The sequence below is a fragment of the Rhopalosiphum maidis genome, chromosome 4 (assembly GCF_003676215.2).
Source record: "Rhopalosiphum maidis isolate BTI-1 chromosome 4, ASM367621v3, whole genome shotgun sequence".
NCBI classification, from domain to species: Eukaryota; Metazoa; Arthropoda; class Insecta; order Hemiptera; family Aphididae; genus Rhopalosiphum; species Rhopalosiphum maidis.
The window spans coordinates 26742603-26754386 of NC_040880.1; the positions used below are offsets into that span (position 1 = coordinate 26742603).

At 31.9% G+C, this 11784-nt stretch overlaps 1 protein-coding gene across 4 annotated transcripts in view; it reads left to right on the plus strand.

Annotated features, from left to right (window-relative positions):
* LOC113550378 (gamma-aminobutyric acid type B receptor subunit 2) overlaps positions 1 to 7585 on the plus strand; it is a 274638-nt gene extending 267053 nt beyond the window's left edge. For all 4 annotated transcript variants that reach the window (XM_026952151.1, XM_026952149.1, XM_026952150.1 and 1 more), the window contains 3 exons: positions 389 to 659; positions 4198 to 4794; positions 7233 to 7585. In XM_026952151.1, coding sequence (XP_026807952.1) covers positions 389 to 659; positions 4198 to 4718 — 792 coding nt within the window. In that variant the 3' untranslated portion in view covers positions 4719 to 4794; positions 7233 to 7585. The remainder of the gene's footprint in view (positions 1 to 388; positions 660 to 4197; positions 4795 to 7232) is intronic.
* Positions 7586 to 11784: the final 4199 nt, after the last annotated feature.

Consider the following 11784-nt stretch of genomic DNA (forward strand, 5'->3'; position numbering starts at 1 on the left):
CAACAATTAGTATTGGATAAAGTGTAACTGGATTTTTATTGAAGAACAAGGAAAGATTCAGATAGACATAAAATTAAAAGAATATTATCACAACGGTTTTTTTCTATATTACGAAATCGTTTGATAAAAAATACATGTCCAAAAGTAAAAACAACACCGGTAATCGAATTTATTTTCCTCGCGTGTTACAATAATATATAATGCTGTAATTATTTTTTGGAAAATATATCGTTGAAATTACGTGAAAAGCGGATAATCCATATTATCATATACTATGAGTTTAATGATTGTATTGTTCACAAACGCGGTAGACAAAAAGGCGATAAGCTATGGAAAAACTAGTGTAACGTTAAACAATTTTATTATTATTGTCCGTGCCTTTTCACAGTCGTGTGGCACAGGCCATCAGAGGCGGTCCAGCGGTAGCGTAACGACACCACAACACCAGTCGGCCGCCGCCGCTGCGTCCCACACGGCGGCGGCCAATTGTGCGCACAGGCGGCCGTCGATGCCGCAGACCAAGAGGACGTGCCAACAACCCACGTTCGTGCACCAGGACGAGCTGTGGCTGACGCAAACGCAACGACACGCGAACCGGTCACCGCCGCCCGTCACCAGAGGCTTGCTCAACAATAATGCGGATTCGCCGACCGACGACGGTAATGGCGCATCAACGATTATATTTTGTTATATTTTAACCCCCCCCCCCCTTCCAGCACCCTTAACGACACCATCAACTGCCGTGACCAACACCCCGACAGTAGTCGTTTTGTCGTGTCGTATAAGTATTTACTATTTTTCATCCCACGTTAATCCGCAGGAGTAACTCGTGGAACAGTAAAATCAAAAGCATTCGTATAAGAACTATTATAACAGTGACGGATTCAAGGGGGAGGGTGAAGGGCCTGGGCCTTCCTCGACAGTTATGTTATATTTTTAATGCCTAACATAAAATCCTAAATATTGTGCTTACAAAATTATATAAAAATATTAAAAATCCCCCCCAACAAAAAAATATCCTAAATCCACCACTGCATTATAGGCATCTGCGATTATCGATCTGTTACTTATTAATCGTAGTAACATGAGATTGAGCTCTTTCATCCATATTTTTTAATTTGACGTGAAGTATAATACTCAATTTAAACTCATTTTGAGTTTTATACTGTTTAATTTAAATAATATTCTTATACTGACACAGAACCAACAAAGGCAATACACTGATATTTTTTTGTCTCTCAATCTGATAGAGCTATAGGTATTTAAATATTCTAATATTATTGGAGATGAAAAATCGACGTGTCGTGTTCTCTTTAGTGGTTTACTCGGAAAGTTTAAATTGATTTACTTTTTTTTTGTATACGTTATTTTTTTTTTTAGGTATATGGTTTTTGACATTTTCTTCTTTTTTTTTTTTGTTTCGCAATGACATTTTGTGTGGGATGAAAAAAAATACTATTATTTTGACTCAGTGTCTCAGTATCAACATATTTTTACTTTCGAACCGCAACACAGACGTTAATCAGAAAAAACACTATAGTTCGCACATTTGTTTTGTAACAGTAAAGCCGCTTATCGTAAAAGTATAAACTTTCCCCATATAATTCGATTTAAAATCTCATAAAATTATTTGTAAAAATAATAATAAATCTTAGATTAGTTTTAAAACATTAATTGTTTTAATACCTAGTTATACAAGTATTTCTACTTTGAATGAGAGAACATTTTTAATAATAAGTTTATTGTATGAAACAAAGATAAACCGCGAACTGCAGTAATACATTTTAATTTTTACAACTATAATAAAACAATTAACCATAACTATATAACCTTATAAAGTCATAACTTAAAAGTCACATTATTAGTATTTATTATTTAATATTATTTAATAATTATATCAAATTATTTAGGTATTACATTTATAAAAAATATTGTATTGTTATTAGTTATTAGTTATTATTTATTATTAATATGGGTAAGTAATATGAGTTACGATTTACTAACAAAGGGCAATTTTTTTAAATACTCGATATTAAAATGAAACTACAAAAATTACTATTATTAACACAATCATTCGGTTCCAAAAATCATAATGAATAATAGAGACAAAATTAATAAAATATAATAATTGATAAAACTATAACAATTCTTGACATTCCTGTACGCAAATAAAAATAATTTAGAGTAACTGACGACGGTTATAAACGTCGATAAGTAATTTATTATCAATATTCCGTATATGCAAGGGTGTTCCCATAGGGTATACTACATATATGCCGTATACTCTCAAGATTTTTTTTCAATATTATGGGTATACGCAGTATATCTGTGTAAAAATATATGACATAAAGAATACAATTTTTAACTTCAAAATATTCCGAATTTAACTTTACATATAATAATATTTACTTGTCTGATCGAGTCACTTGTATTGTTTCTCTACGTTATATGTTATCTAAATGACAATTTTTATTATTTGAAACTCATTAAAAAAAATTATCCTACAAAAAACTAAACAAATACCTATTGAACTATGTCTATTTTTTAAGTTCGATGACTAAAATTGTTCAGTAATTAAAAGTTCTGGTCATATTTTTAAGTCTTTTAAGTTTCAATTGCCCATATTTCTCATATGTCGTAATGTAATATGATGTCAGGTCTAGATGTAAAATACTAAATAGAATTTATTAGCACATCAACTTTCACAGATCAATTTGACACAATTTCACACGTATTACTCTATAGTTGATTACAAATACTAATATTTGTATATAATCGTATTAATTATCTATGCCTAATAGATAGTTAGTTAGGTACACTGTTTGTCAATTTGGTCAAACATTTATGTATATAAATAATAATAGTGACATTTTCTGGAATATACTCATATTGTTAGCTATATTCATTAGCCATTAGCCACCAACGACTGTTGACGCACGTACGTATCATCAACACCGCGATGCGGATGTGCCTCTCATCGATAAACCTTTGACAACAACAAAAATGGAATGAATACAATTAAAACTCTCGAGTTTAATCTTTCGGTGTTTTTAATTTAATTCTTATTTAATTTTCCATCACAAATTCACAATATCTATCATTAAACATTTAATTGTGGTTGGTTTTTTCGTGTTATATTATGTGGTAGTAAAATAACTATTTCAATCTCTGTTTTAATCAAACCACAATTTCTTTAGCTTACCCCCCCCCCCCCCCCGAAATTAATTTTTGGTTACGGCCTTGAAACTGATTCTAAACTAAAGGTACCTATCGATATATTTTATTCACATCACCAAGATTTTTGAACAATCGATGCTGTGGAATATCCGGCCCTAAGTTACTACTATACTAGTTAATGGGAAAAATAAAAATTTGTCTTGGCTAGTTTATCATACTTGATAAACTTAATATTGTATATTTATTATCGTAACGTCATTCTAAAAACTATCGAAGTTGACTCCTGTCTGTTGGTCAGATTGATTCATAGCCAAAGCCTTCGATTTAATCTATTATAATATTATGTTATTTGGCACTTATGGTGGATGTTCTCTAAAGGTCTAGATTTTGTGATCCAATATTTTCCTATCTCGAGTCATGCTTGTAATTTACAAATTAACAGGTATAGCACAAAAGGTAAAATATATTAAAGTATTTCGCATAAATCTAATAATAAAAAAAACCTTGCAATCATTTCGAATGTTCGAGTCTATTCCACTAAAGGAATAATAAAAAAGGATTCTTTCTTGAAAGACTAGAGTTCCTTATAAATGCGGACGAGCTAAAACTTTTCTGTTGAGTTGAGACAACTGACAATGCATACACGGATAGCTTAAGTTTATAATTATGAAAAGATAAATAGATTTAAGTGTTAATATTTACCCCGAAATTGAACTTTCGCTCTAATATCGTAGCGATATCTGTTGTAAGGTACGTCGAATACATAATACAATGTGTTTCGCCCGCACAAAACGAATAGTGCTCAAAGACGGCGTTTTCATTTCGCGTAAGACAATAACGTAAAAGAATGACATGACGAAGGTAAAATCAAAACATTTGGTAGATTATAGGTAACAACTAATAACATAGCCACGGGATCGTTTGTAGAGTACAGCGCATGCCCGTATGACATATTGAACACGTCTGCCGCGTGAATTTAACGGTAATACTAAGGCTGCTGTTTTATCTTATTTCCCGTAGAGGATGACAGTTCGTCGTCGCTGAACACGGGCAGTTCCATGCACCGCTCGGTGTCCGAGAAGAGCGGATCCTGCGGCGGCGGGGGCGGGTCGTCGTCGTCGTCCCGGAACCGCGGCCCGGGGCTCAGGCGGCCGTCGGCGCCGCACATGCACAGCACGCCCAACGTGTACCACGGCCGGAGGCGCGAGTCCGGTGGCTCGGCGGGCGGCGGGTCGCCGACGAACGCGGCCGGTCTGCCGCCGACGCTCGGCGGTGCCGGAATGTCCCGGGTGAACACGCTGTCCGAGGGCGAGCTGCTCGACGTGGCCATCCTGCCGATATTCCAAAAGCTTTTGACCGAGAGACGAGCGCACGACTCGCTGTCGTCGTCGTCTTCGCAGCAGCACCACCACCACCATCACCACCACCGCCACCCGCACAACGCTCACCCGCAGCAGCATCCACCGCACCACCACAACAGGGCGTCGATCGCGTCGTGTCCCAACATCGCGGTCAAGTGCGACATCGTCGAGTACCTCTAATCGTTGCGGCGCGCCCGCGTTGTCTCTGCCGGTGCCGTCGCCGCCAAAACGGATTTGAAACGCTACGACGATGTGGGTGAGTCGGACGGATGATATGTCGTGGTGTCGTGCGGTCACAGTTCGCATGATAAGTAATAATAATTTGTGGACGATATTACGCATTTTCTAAGTAAAACGGGGGCAATATCGGAAAACACTGAACGGCTTCGGGCTGGGATTTTTTTCACGATTTGAAGAGTACAATGCGGATATAATATAGGACATGAATAACGTTTTAATAGTGTTATGCGATTTGTTACACAATGAAAAGTAATTTAAGTGATATATTATTTTGAATTCATATTTCTTTTGAAATACGAGAAATCATTCATTTTCACAAATATGTTATACCCAAACACCGTGTTATATTACCTATCTCCATTTTCATCCACGGTGATAAATTATCGAGTGTCGTGTTCAGGACACGCCGATTACCTGGAGTCTACCTACTTGACGGCTTGGGAACATTTTTACATATAACATTTTATACTGTCATAATTCCACGCTGATTTTGATACATGAATTATATCCAATGAATTAATTCGTTAACACGATTCTTTTTATAAGTTGGTGCCCAAAGGTCTTGAAAATGAATTGATTTCACCAGGACTTTTTGTAAGCTCCGATGTCTCCTGAAACATATATGTAACATGAAAAAATCCCGTTACAAAGAGTTCAGTATACTATGGTAGTACACAGGGGGGCTGATGGACCTTGAGTACAGGGGCCCGGCTATTTTAAGGGCCCATTGAAAATTATTTGTATTTTTTATAAAGTTTTATGAAGGGCCCGGACAAACATTTAGTACAGGGGCCCTGGTAGCATAGTCACTTAATTTACATAATAATTCATCTATTGACATAGTTTTTCTAAATTTATTAATTCTCAGTCTATTTTTATTTTAAATTTTCTCCTATATAAAATGCCATAATATACCTATATGTAAATAAATATTTATATAGATTCATGTTATATTGTTCATAGTGTATTTATTTTCATATTACTATTTAATTTAAACAACCAATTAACTGCCTGAAAGGGTGAAAATATTCACGTGTTTTCTTTTCCGCGGAAAGAAAAACTTCCTATTCCTTTAGGCTATAACCAACCAACTTTGGTCGCCATTTACAAAACATGATATCTACATAATGCTATATTTATATATTTTTAAAAATGATTCACGCGTCTCCTCCAAAAAAAAAGGTTAAACTGAGTGTTCGGGGGAAAAAAAAAACTCAAGACAGGCAGATTTACGATGTAGGTAGTAGATACCTTGTTTGGTCTATTGTGTACTTTTACAGTAAACTTTATAAAAATTTCACACGATCACTATTGAACACCGCAGCCGCAGCCGTCAGTGCTGTCCCGGCGATTTTTATTTATGTACCCCAATAGTACCTACTACCTACCCTTACGTGCACCATCGTCGAAATTCTCTTCGATCAGCGGTACACCGGTACCTATTATGTGAAATTATAATTTATAATAAACAGGATTTTAAAGCCATTTTAAAAACCATCCTAATTTATTAATTATAATTTATAATTTAACACATCGGTTAGTAAATAATAATGTAATGAATCAACAGTTTTTGTACGCCTAGTCTTCAAAAGCCTGTACAAAGGTGCAATTATGGTACTTATTTGATTAATAATAATTTTTGATAAATATTGATAATTAATAATTCATTATTATTATTATTATTATGTAAATAAATTATGTACGTATATTTATATATATAATATATACATCACATTTTTTTAAACCATATTCATATGTCTATAGTCTATACGTATATTTAAAAAATACAAAGAAGAATACCCCCGGATATAAGCAACGTATAATATAATAATATATATAAATCGGACATTTCGGTCAAGATCTACCATATAACTTGACGCCCGACGATTTTCCACGTACCTAGACATGATTAACACGTTTTCCAAGCTATGATTTTATCGGTGCCATTTAATATTGATCTAAAAAGTTAGAGCCAAAAATAAAAACGAATTTTTATAGAAGTATACCGTATACGTTATACACTGTACAGCGTAATGGATGGAAATGGGAAAAATTGGAATTTTCTTATCAGCGCTTTCTCGGTAGAAAATGCCAAAGGTAATTGCGTTAAGTCAAAACGTAATTAAAAACTCTTTTTCTATTTTTTCTTTTTTTTTATATATTTAACCAAAAAAGTGGGATCGGAGTTTCTATACACCTCACAGTAGTGTGTACAAGGTATATCTGTGATACATTGCGCATTTTCGCATCTACTCGGCGGATAAATTTAAAACCAAACAAAAAGTATTGGACAAATATAATATTATAACACAATATTATTACAACAAGTATAATGTTGTATTTAAGTGTTTTTAATTCATGCGAGCATATTATTTAATTAAATAATGAACATTTTTCTATTACGTGATCATCGTCGTGGGTTAATAGTAAAATGCGTATTGTTATTATTTTCAGAAGACAAATCATACATTACGGGACCAAGAAACGACGACGTTCCAACGCCACGCACGCTCGAGGCAGTTTATATCGTATTATAATTATTATTATTGTTATATTTTTTTTTCTATTCTATTTGTTTTGTGTTTTGTGTAAATTACATTTTTTAGAGAGAAAAAACAAAGTAAACGAGTACTATCGATGTAGATACGAGAAAAAATGTTATGTAGTTCCTTAGTTTCGTTATTTACATTATGATATTGTTTTTGTCAATTAAATAAATTAAATTGTTTCTCGTGTTACTTAGTCATAATGTACATTATCAATATATATATATATAAACCTATATATAATATTTTATATAAAAGTTAAAAAGTGTATGCGTACAGATTGAACGGAAAAAAACAATAATTCGTATCAGAATGAAAAAAGCAATTTTAGGACAATCGTTTACTATTTATACTACTATTGATACATTTTTTGTTTTGTTTTTTAATTGCATGGCCACAATAAATTATTTAATAAATCGAAAAACAATACATTTATAAGACTTGCGTCTGGACTTCGTCAATACCGATTAGCTCACGGTATAGACTCAACAGTGAACATATTTAAGTAAATCGACGTATTAAATTCAATTGTTCTAACATATTTTAACAGATCTTGAACTAGTTAAAGTCATAAAGCTTGGTGGGCGGGTGTGGGCGCCCGCAGGAAGCTTATCAGGGAGGGGCATGATGAAATCAAACGCCAAAAAATACATTAAAAAAAGTGTATTCCTTGTAAACTACAAAATGTTTTAGAATTATATGAAATCGAATATCAACCCCACACACTAAAGTAAAATTTCGACGAAATGTTTATTAATCAGAATAAAAGTTAAAATGTTCAACATTCTATTTGAATTCCGGGGGGGGGGGCAAATGCCCCGTCTTGCCTCCCCTCCGGGCGTCCGTGTGGGCGGATATACTTATTGATATACCTATATATGCTGTTCAGGTAAGTACTTGAATGTACTATTCATATACGAGGTTAGGTTAGGTTAAGTTAGGTTAGGTTAGGTCACGATATACCTACTAGTGCCTACATAACAAATATTGTTTAATTAATAAGGTAATTATAATGATAATAATATATGTTTATATGGCATTGTGTGTAAGAGTACTAAATAATAATTTTTATGATCATTTACAATATTTTTGGGATGAAATAATTGTTAAGTAAATAATTTTAAATGATTCATGATTAATTTTAGTTATTCAGTGCGTCTATGGCTGCAGGAATTCAGATCTGTAAAAGTAAAAACTAATTAGGATTTGAAAATTGTGAAGAAACTATCAAATTCACTTTAATAATGAATAGTGTATAGTATACTATCTTTAATCGTGGTAATAACTATAATATTATTTCGCAGTTATAATAATATGATATTATATTATTTATATATTTTATGTTAAAAAAAAAGTGGTAAATTAGTAAACACAAGGCAATATATTATGAACAGTTGGAGAAATAACAAAATATATATTTTAATATTTCTATAAAAGGATTAGAACATTAAATGAAAGTTTCAATTGAATGTCTATCAGTTACGAAATATTTAAGGATATTCTCTGTATTGTATAGTATTAATGTCCATTGCAATAACCAAAACAATTTACACGCACAGTAGAATTCCCACATAATATAAGTAATATAATGATCAAAGATGTATATTTTACTTCAGAATTGTCTGTTAATAATTTTTTTATGACATTTAATTGCAAATAATATTAATATATCAATTTCCAATGGCAATTGAATGAAAAATTTTAAAACTGTTTATTATCAATGCAAGATGTCCTTTAAATAATGTACACAATACATGGACAGTGGCGTGTTCAGCTTTTTTGACTTGTCACAGACATTAAATTATTTTTTTCATATAAATAATAAATCCTTACAAAAAAATCTAAAAGGGATTGGACGGCACCTTGATCCCCCCCCCGATCACGCCGCCACTGCACATAAACAGTACTCGCACCTAATCGGGGCACTCGGCATTGTAATATAAAAACATGCATAATACCCCATCACATGCCCGATTGATACAAGTGTATTGTGTACATCATTTTTACCTTATGCACCTTTTGCCCAGTATAGGCCTTATGTTTGAAATGAGGGAAATAAATGTGTAATGTGAACTGTTTATTATTCTGTTGGCCAGGTTAAAGGTATGCTTACATACATACCCAAAATCTATCAACATCCAATTTGGCGGACTATAGTTTTTCTGCGCCGGGCAAAAATTTTTCTTTTATATATATATATATATAATTGGTGTCAAGCATCGGCGTCTATCGTCTATGACCATAATTTGTATTAGGTGTATTAAATATATGTAATTTTTTAGGATTGCAACGCAGTTGAATTAACGTGTTTCGAGAAATGGACAAATTTTTGACATTATTAACGTATCAGACTATACAAACGCTGACTTTCTTCGTGAAGAATGTGTTACTGCTAATAAGTTCATAGACCACTATAGAGGTTTTTAAGTTATTTCTTTAAGCCTGCCATCGGCATTTTCTTTAATTGAGGCAACATTAGTACTAAAAAACAAGTGCCAACTAAAATAAGAATTAATATTAAATATTTTTTTTTAATCTACCATTTGCATTTCCTACAACCATAAAAATATTGTCTCAGGGGCGTCATTTCGACTTTTTGAAAGGTACGCTAACAACAAAGCAGGCCAATATATTATAATACACTATAGTTATTACAAAAAAATGTTATCTGATATAGGTAAATCACTTATTTTAATTAAAATGTTGTTATAATATGATAAAAAATAACAATATTTATTTAATATTACACAATTATTACTTAATGTATAAATAACTAAATTTTACTAAATTATTTTATATAAATTTCTACGATCTTCTAACATTTTTTTTGGGCAACTTTTCCCAACCGGTGTTTTGTTGAGGACTGCATACAAAATTAAAATATTAAAAAATATAATTTTGTATATATATATACATAATATACGATTAGATTACGTTCTAGCTCATTGCTACCCTCATGAGATGTGCACATTGTTATATAACAGTCATGATTAAATTTTATTTATATAAATTTAGGATATAAAATTGAAATTTTAAACATCTAAAATATATTTGGAGGGCCGCGGGTTGCCGCCGGTGCCTGGTCAAATACATTAAATATGTCAAAAACGTGTTCATTAACAACTAATACAATGTATGGCCAAAGATGTCGATGCTTGAGACCAATTATATAAAAAAAAAAAGAATAATTTTTTCCCGGCGCAGAAAAATATAGTCAGGCCAAATTGGATGTTGATAAATTTTAGGTACGCATAAGCATGCCCTGCAATACCCCAAATGACGCCCCTGTATTGTCTATAATAATGCTAACACTACCTACCAGTGACAGCTGCATCAAATGAGCGCTTTTTTTTTTGACTGAAAAGGATAAAAATGTCAAGAACATTAATTGGCGATAAAAGATTTAACGATTTAATGGTTCTTGGAGTTTAAATTGAAGAGCAAAACAAATAAATTTGAATGTTAATGATTTTGCAAAAATGAAAAACAGAAGATACCCCACTGATCACAATACCAATAGTAAACATAAATAAATGATTTTTATTAGATATGTATTATTATGTTATTATTTAAATTAAATAATTAAAAAATAAATTATTTGGTTTATATAAAATAACTTATGTGATTCAAAATTTCAGGATTTTTTTTATTTTCCATACCGTCTATAAAATATAAATAATTAAATTTAAAATAAAATAAAGTATGTAGGTAGGTATTAACTTGGGATTATTAGGTATGTATACAATATTGATATTGTATTAAATCGTTATATTGATGAAGAATTACATTTTTATAATAACTATATAGTATATATTTTTTTGGCCTGCTTTATCATTAGCATACCTTTCAAAAAGTTGAAATGATGCCCCTGCGAGTGTGTGGGAGGCTTAGCCAACCCATATAAATATAAAAACGTATACTCCACACCCCATGAAAAAGTATCAATCACACCACTATGCTTGTCGGTTTATTAGACTTGAGGTATATTTACTTACTATTAACTTTTATCAATTGTGTTCATGGCACATTCATCTCTATCACATCTCTATCATTTTAACCAACAAATTTATGATTTTTTGCTTTACATATCATATTTAACAAAAAAACTTAAGATATAATAAACTAAAATGTATTGTATTTTATAATTTATTTATTATATTTCACATAAAAAATAATAATAGTAAAATAGTAATATTGTAGAACACGCCAATCTAACTTATTTTTTTTAAGTAGATAAAAATCAAAATAAGATGTCTACACCTATTTTAGAATATTTGTATTTTGCTTGTTCAGTAAAGATTATTTTCATTAGATGAATGTAGCTTATAAATTACACATAAAATAATAGCATGATTATAGGTGCACTAAAGAGTTATATGAGTAAAAATTTAAAAAATAACAATGATCTGTAAAGAATATAATATTGTTATTATTGTTTAGAAATAGTAGTAGATGATATT